General features: G+C 34.2%; 1 protein-coding gene across 1 annotated transcript in view; it reads left to right on the top strand.

Annotated features, from left to right (window-relative positions):
* LOC150106401 (hemocyanin C chain-like) overlaps window positions 1–16,298 on the top strand; it is a 35,090-nt gene extending 18,792 nt beyond the window's left edge. Inside the window, exons 6-9 of the mRNA XM_090393122.1 lie at window positions 4,164–4,298; window positions 8,658–8,844; window positions 12,236–12,459; window positions 15,833–16,298. Coding sequence (XP_090249248.1) covers window positions 4,164–4,298; window positions 8,658–8,844; window positions 12,236–12,459; window positions 15,833–16,018 — 732 coding nt within the window. The 3' untranslated portion in view covers window positions 16,019–16,298. The remainder of the gene's footprint in view (window positions 1–4,163; window positions 4,299–8,657; window positions 8,845–12,235; window positions 12,460–15,832) is intronic.
* Window positions 16,299–18,165: the final 1,867 nt, after the last annotated feature.

The following is an 18,165-nucleotide window of genomic DNA, read 5'->3' as shown; positions in this document are numbered from 1 at the left end:
TGTTGATGCTAGTAATGTTGTAGTATGACAATTAAGTAGTAGTGGAGAGGCTGAGTATTTAGCGAAGTGGAGTAGATTGTTCCTCCCGCGATGAGTCCTTGGACTCCCTGGAGGTGTGTAATAATACAGTTGACCCTTGAAGAACGCGGGTTTGAATTGCGCGGATTCACTAATACGCGGTTTTTTTTATTAATACATATAGAGGAAAATTTGTGGAGATTTGCGGCAATTTGAAAACACTCGCAGATGAACCGCGTAACTTAGAAATATCGAAAAAATTAAAAAAAATTTAGGTATGTTATGAATACATAAAATATATGTGGATACTGGTATATTTTATCATTTTATTATATATAATGATATACTGTATAATGATAAATATTTTTCTTATTCCTTCCCTCCTCTTTCACCTTGCGGTGTTGAGAATTTTTCTACATTTAACAGCTACTGTATCGAAAATAAGGTGGTTAGCCCTATGCCTCCTGGTGTGTCCTATGTCTGTAGATGCATGTGTTCACGAGCCGGTTTGCCTGTTCGCGGGGACGAAAAACCAGAGTTGACGGGTGAAAAAAAAAAATTTTTTTTTTTTTAAAGGTTCCTCACCTCACTGGCAGAAGTTGAACCCAGGTCTTTCTGACCAAAAGACTTCGTCTATACTGACCAAGCTACGGAAGTTCATATAGATAAACATATATTATAAAAAGTTAAAATTTACGAAAACTTACGCACACAAACACTTACAGACCGTACATGGGCATTTGCAGTCGAGAGAAATGTAAACAAATGTCAAGATGCAGCGTTAAATCATAATTGCATAAAATTAGCTGTTATTAATTAGTTTAATTAATTAGCATAAAATAAAAATTTTATAACGATTCATTCATTAGTATAGGCTTGGTGGCGAATTTTTTTATGTGCGCGTGCCAAAAATTTACAAATCGAGTTGCTGTCGTGCCGGGCAGTTTTTAATAGGGGAAAAATTAATATAAAATTAATCTAACTTTATTTATTTATTTATAAAATATATATTTATTCATAATATTTTATAAATAATTATTTATAATTTCATAAATAATATTTCATTTTATTTATAATATTTATTTATATATAAATTTATAATGTTATTCAGTAAAATTGATTATTGTATTATTAAATTGATTTTCATTATGTTGGTTTGAAAAAAAAGTAGTGAGAAAATATTTATGCATTGTAACTCACCATTGAAGTTAGCTGAGTAAGGGACGCAGCAGAAGGATGTCAACTTGTCGGCGAAACGCTTACCATATTTACTCGAATATAACTCGCCCTCGCATATAATTGGCACCCCTGATTTTACTTTACGAAAAAAGACATTAAAAAGTGTTGCATATGCCTGGCACACGAAAAATGTTTAAACATGTTCACGTAAAGGCGATAGTAACTCGCTCCCTGTGGCTAACAACACGCCCTCCCCAACAGTCATTATACTGCAGATGCAAGAAAAACAAGTAGTTTTATTGTATCCCTGATTAACGTAGAAGCTTTTGCAGTCTGTGTAATATATTTCTCAACAAATAGTGCAATTAGAGACAGCTGGAATAAAAACGGCGCAAACTAATAAATCACATGTCCCCCTCTCACAGAAACTACGCTGTATAGACTCAAGCAAACCATATGTTGCACAGGAAACACAGTATCTAACAAAAAACCCTTGTCCAATTTTTCAATTATACGAAATAAGTGTTTGTTTTATTACATTTGAAATTCTCGATGTCATTATGACAGATCACAAAGGCTAACTTCAAATAAAATTCTACCACGAATTGAAATATGCCATATAATGCATGTGTGAGTTCCTTTGCCAACTCAAATGCAAACAAGCAGCAATAAAATTCAACTAAAGGTTAAAACTTTGTGTGAGTTGAGTCCACTAATAAAGAGAAGTTCCATCAGAACGATAAACTACACCCCCGTAATGAATGTGTTAAAACTAAGAAATATATAGTGAATGTTGTTATGACAGTTTCACATGTTATCGAATTCGGTTGAAGAGAATTAGCATTTCAACTCAACAATTGTAGGTTGCCTTTGCCTTTGGGTCGCGCGACCTTTTGTTAATACCGCACCAATCATATGCACATCTTCATAGCTGCTCTCTGGTGTAAAACAAAATTTAACTTGTACGTATTGTAATAATTAAAAAAAAAGGTTGAATAATTTACAAGTGTATGAAAGGATATCAATGTAAATCGTTGACGTGCCAGCAAAATTCTTGGACGTGCCATAAGTTCACCATATGGGCTAGGCCAGTGTTTCTCAAACTGTGGTACGCTACCCCCGGGGGTACACGAAAGGTCTTCATGGGGCACGTGACTATTTTCGGCTATGCATCATTATCAATATCGCCACGATTCACGTCCTGGAGATAGTAACTCGCTCCCTGCGGTAGACAACACAACACGCCCTCCCCAACAGCGTCACTATACTTAAGACACAAGAAAAACAAGTAGTTTTATTGTATCACTGAATAAGGTACAGAGATATTTGCAGTCTGTGTAATATATTTCTCAACAAATAGTGCAATTAGAGACAATGGGATATAAACGGCACTACCTAATGAATCACATCTCCTCTCCAACAGAAACTGCTGTATAGCAAACCAACAGAACCTGCTGTATAACAAAACCATATGTTACCGGTGCAACATATGGTTTTTTGCTTGACACCACCCAGTCGTGAACGTGTTAAAACTAAGAAATATATAGTGAATGTGTTTCAGATATTATGGAATTAGGTTGAAGAGAATTAGCATTTCAATTCAACTGTTGAAATGCTAATTTGTCTTTGGTTCGCGCGATCTTTTGTTAATACCGCACCAATCATATGCACTCCTTCATATCTGCTCTACATATTTTAAGTCTTGTAAATTACTAGTGATTTTTGCTTGAAATAATGGGAAAGAAGATGAAGCTATTTCGGTAGATGACTTTGACGATGCACACAAGGAAACTGTTCTCGATGCCAAAAGTAGTGATAGCGAGTAGGAGCTTCTTGGTAAGTCACACCATTTTCATTTTTTTTTCTGAAAACTTTAGTTTCCAAAAATCCGCACATTTTTGCACCACGATTTTTTAGCTTTAATTTTTTGGGGAAAAAATGCGAGTTATATTCGAGTAAATACGGTAATTTTTTTAGCTTTCAAATTCTTAAGTATGGGTCATTGGTTAAAGATTGGATTTATAAAACCCACAAAAGAGAGCAATATAGCAAATACAAGTAGGCAACAAGCAAACGTTGAAATTGATAAGGGTGTGTTGTCTGACATCTCTAGAGAACCAACTAGGAAGAAGATGAAAAATCTTCATAAGTATGATATGAATTACTTGAAATGTGGATTTTCATGGACGGGAAGTGAAGAGGAACCTATTCCAAATTTTGTTTTATTAAAAATAAATCATATTTTTTGTTTACATGAACATATAAATTCAAATGAAATAGACATTTACAATGAAATATACTTTATTTATTTATTATTTGATAAGGGGGTACTTAGTAATAATAAAAATTTAAGAAGGGATACGCGGATATCTGAAGTTTGAGAATCACTGGGCTAGGCTATCGCGAAGCAACTTTATCGAGTGCAGTGGGCTACCATAAAACAATCATATTGCTGCTACTTCGTTATCAATTCATGAATCGTTATACCTGTAAATAAATATGAGTTTCTTTTTCACATTATCTTTTCATTTTTGATGTCTAGTGTTAGTAATACGTATAACATTTACAGTGTTTTGTATCATATAAGACATTATTGATGTAGGTACTGACAGACATACGATTCATCTTGTAAACAATAAATTTACGGTATCGTTAAATACAGGACAGTACTGTAAGTGTAAATGTCATTTTCTTTAATAACATTTTATTTCTCCAGCTTACTTTATTGTAAGAATATAGTAAATGTACATCCATATCATATAAAATATGTGTTAATCAGCTGTTTGTTATCGGTGAGGCTTCCGGTCAACAGTAGGTTATTATTAGTAGTTACATTTTTGGAATCAAAAGTTATACGCGGATTTTCGAACAACGCGGGAGGTCAGCGCCCCTAACCCGAGCGTTGTTCGAGGATCAACTGTAATAATAAATAATAATACTGTAAATGTTCACTTTTTTTTTCATAGCTTGGATTTACTGGTGTTGAAATCGAGTCTGTAACCGTTGAAAGTAAAGAGCCCAATGTAATTCACACTTCCTTCTCTGAAGACAGTATAGATGTCTCTCATGCATACAACTTTAGAAGACCTGCTCACGTCAAGGTAATCGTTTTTCAACACATTAGATAATAAGCAATCAGCATAATTTTAATGTAAAAAGAACATGACTATAATGGTTTCATAGCCTTTATGAAGATATTTAATTATGAATATATATGTTCATGTCCAAATATTTAATGCAAAATTAATCTTGTCTAGTATTAATTTGAAAAATTAAATTAAAAAAAATGAAAAACACTGCTAAAAATAATAACATTTGTCATAGATGTAAAGAATTCCAGTAATTTAGGAGCTATAACAGGCAACAGCGTGGCAATGAAGCCATTGCCTCATGGTGCCACTTGTCAAAGGTGATTCTTCGAGTTTCTAAAAAAAAAAAAAAGCACTTGACTATTCTTTTAACCACCTTATCACAAAATGTCTTGCTATTGCCATGCATTCTTCTTCTTCTTCAACATATAGGCTAAAAACTTGTTTCGGTATCCTAAGAACTATATTTTCATTCTCTTTCTAAGTTCTATCTTTTTTCCCCTTGGATTTATACTTTACTACTTCTTTTTGGTATCCATTCTTTGTATCGTTCTCTCCGATTCGTTTGGTGCTCTTTGATTTTATCATTTATTGCTTGTGTTTGTAATTCCTTCCTGATTTCATAATTTCGTATTCTATCCATTTTTGTACTCCTTTAACTGCTTTAAGGAATTTCATTTCAGCTGTTTGTATTCTACTTTCATCTTTTTTTTTCTCTCTCTATCCAACTTTCTGACTCATATAGAGTGACATTTTTCTGACATTTTTAAATCACTGAAATATATTTTATGATTTTGAACTGACCAATTTGTATCTTGCAGCATTCCAATATGTTCTAATGTTTTTTATTTTTTATTTTTTTTTATGGAGTGGGGAGATTAAGAATAACAGATTATTTAGTAACGGATTAAGTGAGTGTGTGAGCGTGGAATGAACAGTGAAGAAACACATACACAGAGATTACTGAGTGATGTACAAAAGAATATGAAAGAAGATCAAAGACAAAAACAAGCATCAGTGAGTGCAAGGAATATGAAGTTCAAAAGGAGGAAAAAAGATATTGTGGTGTATGAGGATTCTATAATTAAGGGTGTGAACGATGGCAGAGTAATTAAAGCATGTTATCCAGGGTCAAAGATTAGGGATATAACTGAGGCTGTGAAGTTGCAGAAGGATAGAGTGAGTGGGATTATTGTAGTTGTGGGGAAGAATGATCTAGGTAGTGAAAGATTTTCTATGAGACAAGATTTGAAAGACTTAATGATAGCAATGAATGCAAAGGGCGAGAGTGAAAAGATCATGAACATGTTACCAAGATTTGACAGTAATGAATTAAATAGAAGAGCGATTATAGAAAATGGAATGATGTCAAGGTTGTGTTAAAGCGTTTGCAAAGAAATGAAACTGAATATTCATTTTATTAATATCTGGAATGAGTTTGATAAATTTTTAAGAGTGATGTTTTGGCGCATGGCATTTAGAACATTTATTAAATAAAAGCTGGACTAAATGATCAAAAACAGGGAGATGAAATTTGTTAGCGAGGCAGGTGATAGAGCCAGCTGTTAATAGTACTGAGGTCAATAATAGCTGTGAATATGGGATTAATTGTTCTCAGAAAATAAATTATATACAGAGTGGGCTATTTCACACACAGGGAGATTATGGGACAAAGGGAGTATTGCAGTTCATGTATACTAATGCCAAAAGTATTCGGAATAAGTGTGAAGAATTTTAGCATTAGTTAGTACAACTTGGCCAAAAATTATAGAAATTAGTGAGGCTTGGTTAACTAAGAATGATATAGTTATAGGGATAGAGTATGAGATACAGTATTTTCAGGCAGGACAGAGAGGACAGAATGGGGGGGGGGGTTTGCTAATGATAAACGAAGCGTTGAAACCAAAAAAAGAATAGAAGTGCCTCAAGATGACAGGTATGCAGAGGGCAGTTCATTTGAGGCTATTTGGTGTGAGATCAATAGCATGAAATATATAATCGGTTGCGGCTATAATCCAAGGGTAAAAGGGAGAATGCAGATGGTATGCATTGGTAAATTAGCATGATGTGCGAAGGTCGAATAATTATTATGGGGGTTTTAACTATGGGGAGGTAGATTCGGAGAAGGAATAGTCAAAAGGAAGGAAGGAAATGGAGTTTATTCAGTTGATAAGAAATAACTACCTGAGACAGCATGTAATGGAAGGGACAAGAGTGTTAGATCTGGTCATAGCATCGGAGAACATATCAAATTAATTAAAAGAAACACACGTATTAACCACAGTGAAAATTATTTAATTGTAAATATTTCATCCTAAGTATCTTAGGACATCATCATTACTACTGTACTGATAATGATGTCCTAAGATACTTAGGATGAAATATTTACAATTAAATAATTTCCACTGTGGTTAATACGTGTGTTTCTTTTAATTATGATCGCACCACAGGTTTCTATTTAAAAAAGGAGAACATATCAATAACCAATTTAGTTACATTGTCTCCACTTGGGGAAAGCGATCATGTGGCCTTGACCTGGGAGATTTCAAGAGGTGCTGAATATTCTATTAAGAAGAGGTATATGTGGAATTACAAGGCCGTTGATTATGACAAGCTGAGAAGTCAGCTTTCAGCAATGCTATGATAATTTGAAGGGGAGAAATGTTGATGGTACGTGGGAGATTGTCAAAGAATGTTTAAGGAAAGCAGTATCATACTGTATTCCAAGAGTCAGGAGGAGAAACGAAATAGGGGTAAAATGGATGAAGTATTACTAAGCAAGAGTTGCAGATAAAGAAAATGTTGTGGAGGAAGTATAAAAATGTGATGAGCATACCCATGAGCAGTACCAGGTACAGGCAAAAAGTATATGTATATGTCCTTACCTGTATATGGTAAGGACAGCTAATTATGAGAGGAAGCAAGCTGATGAGTTCAAAAGAAATCCCAAGGAGTTCTTTCGCTGTATGGTAAGTAAAAGGAGGAATAACTATGGAAGGATGAATTTAATAAGTATTGATGGAGGGAAGTTACAGAAGCAAATCCAGTAGTTGAGTTACTTAGTGATCATTTTGCAAAAGTGTGCCATCTTGGTTGTGATATTGTAGTGCCGAATGTTTCACTGACTGATGAGAGTCTAGAGATAGAAGAAATAGAGGTGCTTAGTACTTAGTATTACAAAACCTCAAGTAACACTGCCATATGGTTAGATGGCATATCGGCCCATGTGTGACGAGAATGTGCAATAGAATTAGCACCTCTATTCAAGCTATTTAGTTTAACCCTTAGTTCTGGTAAAGTTCCAATAGAGTGGAAAATAATTCCACTACAGAAGAGAGGCTCCAAGACAGAAGTAACAAATTATAGGCCAATCAGTACGAGTATATCAAGAGTGGTGGTTAAGGTTTTGGAAAAATAGATAAAAATTAGAATTTGGACTGGATGGACAGAAATATGATACTTTATAAGGGAAAACATGGTTTAGTGAAGAGTAGGTCTTGCCCTAGTAACTTACTTACGTTCTATAATAAAGTGACGGAGGAGTTGAATAAATGAAATCCTTACTCGGTGATACTGCTGGACTTTGCAAAGTCATTTGACAGGATTCCACACAGAACTCTGTTGCATAAATTTGCCATCTTCATCAGCCACCCTCAAATCAAAATCGCCAGATTCGGATCCATCGGAATCTGGCGATTTGGATTAGAGGGTGGCTGATGGACAGATATCAAACAGTGGTTTATGGAGGAGCTGAGTCCACGAGAAGGCAGGTGATATCTGAGGGCTCAGTATCTAGTCCTCTGTTGTTTAATTTGTACATTAATGATATTGGAAATAATTTGAAAGGAAATATCCACTTGTTTTCTGATTATGCAAAATTGGGAATAGCGATAGTCAATACAAGTGATGTAGATATCTTGCAGGATGACTTAAATAAGCTGGTGGTATGGAATAAGTAGCTGTCAGTTTAACGTGGCTAAGTGTAAGGTGATGCACTTCGGGAGGATGAGATCACATGCTGTGTACTATATTAATGGAACTGAACTGCAAGAAGTTGATGAGGCAAAAGAGGACTTGGGGATATTGTGGACAGAGAACTTGAGTTTAGAGGGCACGTTGCAAAGGTTGCCAAAACATCACATCAAATTATATGGTTGTTGTTGTTGAAGAACACATTGACAAGCAGGGATAGGGAAGTTATTGTTCCACTTTATAAGGCATTAATAAGACCACATTTGGACTATTGCGCACAGATCTAGTGCGCAAAATTTTTGAAATATATTCTTAGACTTATGTATTGTTATCATCATATTATTTAAATCTTTCAATTCAAAATTACAAATTTACTGCATTTAATAACAATTTATTTAGGTGCGCTATCATCACTTAGACCACGAACCATTCACCTATAAGATCCAAGTCCTTAACCAAAGCACCAAGACAAGACACGCTACCGTACGAATCTTCTTGGCACCAGTTCATGATGAATTAGGAAATGAACTTGCTCCCGAAGAGCTGCGCCGTCTCATGATTGAATTGGATAAATTCCGAGCTGAATGTAAGCATTATAATCAGTATTATAACTATTTATGCTAGTTTTTCAATTTTCAAGTTCACATTTTCATAAGTCACATATTGTCGCTTTGGATATAAGATGAACTTATTATCAATGTGGCAATATGTGACACATTGAAAATGAAACGAACTTCCAAGGCTCGAATTAAGAGTTGTCTGAATATACGGTAGGCTCGAAAATAATACTGGATAGCGTATTTGTTACAAAATTTCATGCGATCTGTGATCTGACATTAAGTTGTAACTGAGAAAGGTTTTCCTAATGCGTTTTGTTCGAATCAGTGGTAATGTACACAATAATAATTAGTTAAATCACTAGAAATTCAATAAACTGCAGTTTGATTATTCTCCCGAACACCTGTAAATATATATAAAAAACTGAATATATAATATTCCAAGAAGTACTTGCTACTTCATGAAACTACTTCCCAATACATTTATTAATGGGTGACAAACATTAAAAAATTACGGTTAATTAAAGGAATGTTCATCCTGCAGACTGTTCGGAGTACATGCTCAGTTAACAGACAAAAATACTAATACTATTAGTGGCGGTGGATAGCACTGTGGGTTTTGTGGAGTAGAATGTTATCTCGCCATGAGTCCTTCGACATCTTTATCACGTAATAATAAGAATAACATTTAAACGGCATAACATAGAATAAAAGCCAAAAGGCTATTTTTCTGGCAACCTTAATAATAATGAAGGGAATACAAATCCTTTGATGTTTATCTGCCAGTAAGCGAAACTCTAAGAACTATGACTAAGATCTATGAGTTATACCGAAAAACTATCGGCAAATCCATCCAAGTGTAAGTAACCACTTGGTAGTACAACACCAAGGCAACTCGAAGAAAAGGTGGAGCAAGCTCCCTCACTATCCTTGATATTTTCTCATAATGTAAAAACACAGCCCCTAGGGGATGTAATACTGTAATTACATTATGAGGAGAGGTCACTGCCCAGACCGGTTTCAACCTTTTTTGAGGTCTCATCAGTGAGTAGGTAGACCTGGAAGATAACAAGGTTTAAGTGAAAAGAACTTACATACCTTCACTATACGAATGCCATAAAGGTGTGCCTGTATATTATAACATAGAATAAAAGCCAAACGGCTATTTTTCTGGCAACCTTAATAATAATTAAGGGGATACAAATCCTTTGATATTTATCTGCCAGTAAGCGAAACTCTAAGAACTAGGACTAAGATCTATGAGTTTCATACCAAAAAACTATCGTCAAATCTAAGTGTAAGTAACCACTTGGTTAATATTCTATTTTATAATATATATACAGGCACACCTTTATGGCATTCGTATAGTGAAGGCAAGTTCTTTTCACTTAAACCTTGTTATCTTCCAGGTCTACCTACTCACTGATGAGACCTCAAAAAAGGTTGAAACCGGTCTGGATAGTGACCTCTCCTCATAATGTAATTACAGTATTACATCCCCTAGGGGGCTGTGTTTTTACATTATGAAAAAATATCAAGGATAGTGAGGGAGCTTGCTCCACTTTTGATACGAGTTGCCTTGGTGTTGTACTATCAAGTGGTTACTTACACTTGGATTTGCCGATAGTTTTTCGGTATGAAACTCATAGATCTTAGTCCTAGTTCTTAGAGTTTCGCTTACTGGCAGAAACATCAAAGGATTTGTATCCCCTTCATTATTTAAGCGGCGTGTTTCATTTAGAAGTTTTAAATCTGCTTTTAAAATGGAATTTCCAATATGTCGAATTTCTCCATTTCTATTGCAAAAAATTCAAAATTTTCTAGAAAATTCTTTGGCCTTGTGCTTTGATATCGTTCTACATAATACTCCTTCCCCCTATATCACAATGCATCAACTCTCCGAAATGACTGCTAAGCCACCATAAGTTGCCTGATTTAAACCAAAATTGCTCCAGAAATTTTAGTAAAGGTCAAATATTCAGCGGATTTCAGAATAGGAAATGCTGAAGTTAAGTCAGCGTATGTACAACTCGGAAAATAAATGCGATGTTGAAGCGAACCTTGACATGTAAGGATAAGAAAGTCACTTTGCCTCTTTATAAGACCACACCTGGATTATGGTTGCAGATTTGGTCTCCTGAATTCCAAGGGGATAAAAAGCTGTGGAAAGGGCAAAGAAAAGTTACAAAGATTATATCCGGATTATGGGATTTAGATTAAGAGGAGAGATTGTATGTGGATTACACACTCTGGTTAATAGGAGAAAAAGGGATAATATGATCGTGCTATAGGATATCGTCTGATGAAATTTTTCGCTATATGGAAGGTGGGGAGAGAACACAGGGGCATTCTTGAAAGTTAAGTTTGTTTGCAGTCAAGAAAAGGATAAGAGTTTGGTTTTTCTCTCACAAAGCAGTGAATGAGTGAGTATAAGAGTTTACCTTTAGGGGTAGTGAGTGCATCTAATGTGAATGAATTTAACGGAAGGTATGACAGCTCGTTTGGGTGATTTATAGCCTTCCTCGATGAGTCCTTGTCTTCCTGGAGGTCTCAGATAATAATAATAATAATAATAATAATAATGTCATAGCAGGAATTTTCTTGTTATAGTATGCGAAAGTGATTTCCAGCATCGCAAACAGAGAAAAATGCCAAAAAAAAAAAGGAAAAAAAAAAAGAAAAGAAAAAGTGACAAGGATTCTCTCCGAATGAGAAAAAATTTTATGTGACTGCTTGTCCCCATTTTCCAGGGAGTTATTTTAGCACGAGAACTACAAGGATACCAAATTATGCAGAACTATTAGATAAACAAAAATTACAGATAAATTGTAGAGATTATATTTATCATATCAGTAGCGCACTCATTTTTTAATCTGGGGGGGGGAGTGAGTTGAGTAGACGATTTGAGAATACACCTACGCATCGCATATGACCTATGACTGATCATCTGCAATGATTGCTAATTCATAAGTAGTATAGAAATAGAAGACACGACGCAACATAAATTAAAAAAAAAATGAATTTTATTAGGAAAAGACTTTTTGAAAATTTTTTCTAGTGTTTTTTTTTTTTTCCCCCTTTAGGGGGACCAGGGCTCCTTCGCTCCCGTGGGTATGGGGGGGGGTGGGAGGCAAGGAGCCCTAACTACAACGAACCGCAACTATCATCACCCCACTAGTATTTTCACAGACAATCACAACCATTCATGCCCACGGCGGGATTCGAACCCACATCCTTTTGCCTGGAGAGCGGATAAGTTAACCACTCGGCCAATCAGGCTGGCTAATGCATATGAGAATATGCTATGATGACACACACGCGCGCGCTAGAAAAAGACCTTTATGAATAAATAAATGTTTAACTATTATTTTTTATTTAATTTTTAATTTGTTTATTTTCTTATTTCTCCCTTCTCCCAAGTGCACCCTGGTAACAATACCATTGAACGTAGCTCCAAGGATTCCAGCGTTACTATTTCTTCTGTGCGCAGTTTCAGACAGTTATTGAATGGTGAAGGAATAAAAGAACATACGACCGAGTTCTGCAGTTGTGGATGGCCTGATCATTTGCTTGTACCCAAAGGTAATGAGCAAGGCATGGAATTCAACTTATTTGTGATGCTTACTGATTGGCTACATGATGTGGTAAGTATTCCTCTTCACACCCGTTATTCATTCGTCTTATATGAAGTTATATAAATAAATCGTAAAAGTTTTTCTGATTTATTTATTGATAATTATGATTACCTGTCGAAGTAATAAGCGCATCTTTCATGTACTTGTAATGTAATTCTGTCATAATATTGGTTCAACTAAAACAGACTGCTTTTAGTTGAACTGCTTCGAGAAACAGCTGGGAAATTTCGAAAGTCGTTCTCGAAACTGCAGCTTAAATTTAGTTTAACCATTATGCAAAACTACGAAAGCAAATCTGCTGAGCATTAGCAGCCAAGAAGTTGATAAAGTAAATAAATAAAATAAAACTATAACGATGAAAAAAAAAAAAAAAAGAATAAATAAAAAAAGCCTAAGGACGGATAATGTTAACTGACGTTATCGTCATCGGATAGGAAATAGCACATCTTTAAATTTACCAGGAAGGCATTGACTGTTTCGTATTCTGCATTTCGCATGTACATTTCTTTTATTTTCGTTTTTCTAAAAGTATATGAATTTATAAAGAGAAAGAGAAATATTAGTTCTTACTAAAATTAAAGAATTCAGGATGAGGATTTTCAAAATCTGTCAGAGAAAACTTGCTGTTATTACGTTACATACAAAACACAGCGTCAGTCAGTTGAAATTTTCTGTTGGCACATGCTAAGGAAGTTCCGGTGAGTATTTATCTTTGTTCATTGCTACTGAGGAGAAGCCAATAATCATTGAAATATGTTATTAGGAAAGATCTGAGAAGCCAAAAGCTTTACACTTTATCTTAGAGATTACTATTTGGTAGCCCTCTTGTAAACGAAACCTAAGATAAGTCATGTCCATTAACCGAAGACAGACTGATCAGCTAATATTTTGCATTTTATACGCATCTTTTTTTTTTTTTCTTTCTAGACTATCATTATTATTGCTAAAAAATTGGCCGATTTTAAAGAAAAATTTTAATTCCTTGTTAGAAACTGTAATGGGGCTTTTTAAGAAGTAAGCAGAGAAACTGGAAATAAAATCTGTTCCAAAGCATCCCGAGTGTGTATGTGTATACTTCAATGTCATCTGCGCGCTTATTGTGTTTATACAGGAGTAGGCAACAGAAAGTATAAGGTACTGGTTGCTCTGCAGCGTCTGTTTACTGTGGTGTTATGAAATGTTTTGTTTCGTTGAAATTTTAACGAAGTCTGAAAGTATGAAGCAATGTGTTTGTATTTTTTTTTAATTGACAAAAATGCTATTGAAATATGCTTTACTGATATAGGAATGTTGCTACTGAATATATAAAAGTTTCGAGTAGTTCTGTGGATATAAAGAGAGAAAAACCTTGATTAATAGTCATCAAAGAGAAGAAGAGGCTAAAACTTCCCTATATACACTCACAATTCGTGTATTAGTAGAAGAGTAACATTTTATTTATTTGTTTACCAAAAGGTAATAAGAAATGCATCATCATCTATATTCGTTAAATTTGGTTGTGTGAAACTATTTTAATTTTCGTTCTCAAGGCTCAAAAATTATTTGCAAATTCACAAATTTGATGACATCAAGGCATTTAAATGATATTCTATAAAAACAGTTTTGAAGATTCCGAAAATGAATGTCGATAAAGATTTTCAACAGTGATAGAAAAGATGGATAAAATATTTAGCTTCAGAAGAGATATACATATATACGTTGAGGGAGACTAAATTGACTCATCAATCCAGATACTTTCTGAATAGATCTGTATTTATTAGTTATATATATATATATATATATATATAACTAATAAATATATTAGTTATCTATTTAAAAAAAATTAAGGAGGGCGAGTATAACTTTTAAAAATGTTTGTTAACTTAAAAATGCTATGGTAAATATTACAGCAATTAAACTTATTTGAAATATACAAACATTTCATTGTTGAAAAATTGATAAATCATTACGGCGCATTTTTGCACTAATATCTAGATATCTCATTATACTATAAACTACGAAATTCAATACAACAGTACAATTCAATAACTGGGTAAAGAAATATGTCACCCAATTTGTCAGTCTTGAAGTTGCATCATTCCAACCTATCCCCTATCATTCAGCATCAGAGTCAGAATGAAACTAATTATAAATGTAGTATAATAGAATACAATACAATAACACTAATACAGTGCTTTGTATATATGGTAGATAGTTTTATTCTGACTTTGATGGTTAGATACAATCTAAGATCGTAAATGATCTTTAATTAATCAAGGGTTTCCTTTGTTTAAAACGTCACGTAAATTATTTTTCCATTAATATTTATAGCTCATTTCAGAAAATAAATCTCCTAACTCTTTTTATTTTCAAAAGGAGAGAATAAAGATCCTTTAGTCCTAACATTTTCAAACCGTCGAGGATAGTTGAGTTCATGGTTCTCAATGAGTTCAGAGATATCAAGGCTGGGAGAAAGAAAAAAAAAGAGAGAGAGAGAGAGAATATGGTAGACAACAGCTGTTAACTTGTGGTCATAAATTCTAGGAGATATACATTACTGTCTAAAATAGTGCGTGCTGCAGTCGGTTGAAAAAGGGCCTAGAAAAAATTTTAGTTGGCAACTAGAATTGAACAGCAAACGTCTTCATTCTGAACATGGAAGCAAGCACCATATTCATAGGGCCACACGGGCACCCTTAATTCATGTCAGTAATTGTAGTAGAAATAAATGAAATTCCAGTAGAATTCCTGCAGGAAAAGAAAAATTTATAATCTAGCATTAACTTCATGATAATATCCATGACACTAAATTGGCAGAAGAAAGCCCTTTATATGAGATATTAGCTGTGTTCTATAGGAAATTTCTTAAAAGCCTTTTCTGGATTTTTTTTTTTTTTTTTTTTTTTTTAAAGAAAGAGGCAAAGTCCATCTTAGGTGTAAGTAGAAATCCTCCCCCCCCCCCCAGAAGGAACTCAGATTTTTTTTTTTTAATTCCACAATACAAAAAAAAAAAAAAAAAAAAAAAAAAAAACTGTAGAACTCACATGATATGGACATAATACTAGCTAGCTAGGATTAGGGGAAATGAAATTGTGCAGTAGTAGTTTACAGCTGTATTCTTGTATCACCTTTGTCTGTTTATGCTAGCTGCTAGCTTAGAGATTTAACTAATCTTGAAGAGATGACGAAGGTCGAGACCAGCTGCCAACTGATTTCGGAAAAGTTTATTCCCACTGAGAAAAAAAAAAAAAAAAAGTGCAGAGGATTTACTTGTCCATTTAATTAAATCACATTACTATGTTCCTATTTTCAAATTTATTAATTATTTGAACCTTTTTGTAGAACACAATATATACATTCATTTATTTAAGCAGATAATCAGACTTGTTTCCTCTTTCTCCAGGTTGGGGATCATGGTAAATCAGGAATTTGCATGGATGCTGTCAGTTATTGTGGCGCAATGGATCAATTCTATCCGGATAGGAAGGCTATGGGCTTCCCCTTCGACCGCAAAATTCATGAAGACCACATCAAGGATTGGCTGTTGTCTAATATGTCCAATACCATCATAAAAATCCAGCACCAATAAGAGATCCAGATTCAAATGCTCTCTACCGGAGATAAATATGTAATTACGCTATTTTTAAATTCAAACTAGGAAAGGCATAAATTTGGCATAAGTGACGGATAAACGCTTTGGATATTGCTGTGCTTATGATTGTTCAAAAATTAATAAATGCTAAAATTGTAATTTAAGAGCTTTATATAAATTCGGTCAATTTATATAAATTTGATCCTAAAAATGAGACTATTTTTAGGATCAAAATAGTCTTATGGATATAAAATAAACTGTTTTCTTCTCAAAACAATTTAGTTTCTGTTCACAGAGTTCACAATGCACAATGAAAACCAGTAGTATTGAAGAACAGTGATAGAATAACATTCATAATAATTATATTTTGGTTCTAATATTTTGGATAAAGGTCAAAAAAGCAGCATTGTTTTTTTTTTTAAAATCAAATCTGCACAAATTATAAAATAACAATCCTCCATCTCATGGATTGATTAGCCTCATTCATTTAACAATAATATGCAGTGGACCCAAATTAATCGACAATTCGGTATCAAACTATTATATTTCATACCTAGATATGTGCAGCCAATGATCGTGCCTCGAGTATTATTATTATTCAGCCATATTCCGTAATCATAATTCAGGGCTTATAGTTAGCACGGCTCTGTCCAAAATCGATAGTAAAATCGGGAAATTCTTCCAGTTTTTTTTTTTTTTTTTTGATTGGTTAAAAACCAGAAGGTGTAAATAAAGAAATAATTAAAGTAAATAAAGAAAAGAGGTGTAATTTCCGTACTTTAAAAAATGCACTCTTTTAGTGCCATGATATTCCACGCTCGACTTCATGAAAAACCGAGCATATGGTTAGATATTTTTGAACGCATATTCTCTAATTGCATAATAATTCTAAATTCTTACCCATATCCCCTTGAAACAGAATACGGAACTAATTGCACGTTTGCTAGTTACTTCTAAATGGCTATCCTCATGCCCTTGTTAAAAATATGGAATTGCACGTTTTCTTATTGCATTTACCTCTTCAAATGTTACTGAAACCTATTTCAACCTCCGCGCTGTGCGATTCCTGGAGCTGTGCTTGTAACTATTTAGCATTTCCTTTATTATTATCAAGGATGCCCTTGAGGATATGCTCTCACGTATATTTTTAAAGCAATCTCACTCTCTCTCTCTCACACACACACACACACACACACACACACACACACACACACACACACACACACACACACACACACACACACACACACACACACACACACGCACATTACAGTGTTATAAAAGTGGAACATCCACCAAGAGATATAGATAATGATCAAAAATAAAATGTGGACACAACTTCTCATGTATGTGGTTGTGAAACTTGTGAATGTAACTATTCACAAGTTTCGTGGGAAACTTGTGAAACTTCGACAATTAATTGACGAAGGGCTATCGCAATTTGAAAGTAATATTGGCCTTTAGTTAACTTCTAATATAATATATGATTATTTGGGGCAATCCGAAAGAAGAAACAAGGCCAAGGGCAAAAAACAAAGGTTTCATGAAAGGTACATTATTATCCTAAAGCCGACTTATAGGTATAACCCTTCACCAAAAAATTCAGGAAGTACTGCACGTGAAGATACACTTCTTTGCTCATGGTAGTGTCAATTAATAATAATAATAAAGTCTTCATTACATATCAGAAAATATACCATTTCGCTTCTACCACCATGCTTTACGGTTAGGCACACTGTAGTCCTCGTCTGGTCAGATTGTACCAGATCCGAATTCTCCTGTCTGATGAAAACAGACTAAAGTGCAATTCATTGCTACAGAATATGTTTTCAAGTCAAAGTCGGCGAAGTTCGTTAACCTCTAATATAATATGTGGTTATTTAGGACCAGAGGAAAAACTCATAAAACGTGCCAATCTTCTTTAAGATAACAATATTATATAACATTTTCCTGCCTGAGAAGAGAAAGGTACCACCCCAGAATATAAAATGTCTAGGATAGGTCCTGCTTATATTTATGAATTACTATGGAAACAAGCACTATATTTATAGGTCCACACAACCACCCTAACTCATTTCAGTAATTGTATTAGAAATAAATGACATACCTGCAGGAAAAGAAAACTACAATCTTGCATAACTTCA

Source organism: Typopeltis vanoorti, chromosome 5, assembly GCF_054136105.1.
Source record: "Typopeltis vanoorti isolate ZY-2024b chromosome 5, IOZ_Tvanoo_1.0, whole genome shotgun sequence".
Taxonomy (NCBI): Eukaryota; Metazoa; Arthropoda; class Arachnida; order Uropygi; family Thelyphonidae; genus Typopeltis; species Typopeltis vanoorti.
Note: the sequence above shows the minus strand (reverse complement) of the source record. Positions and strands in the feature narration are given on the sequence as shown.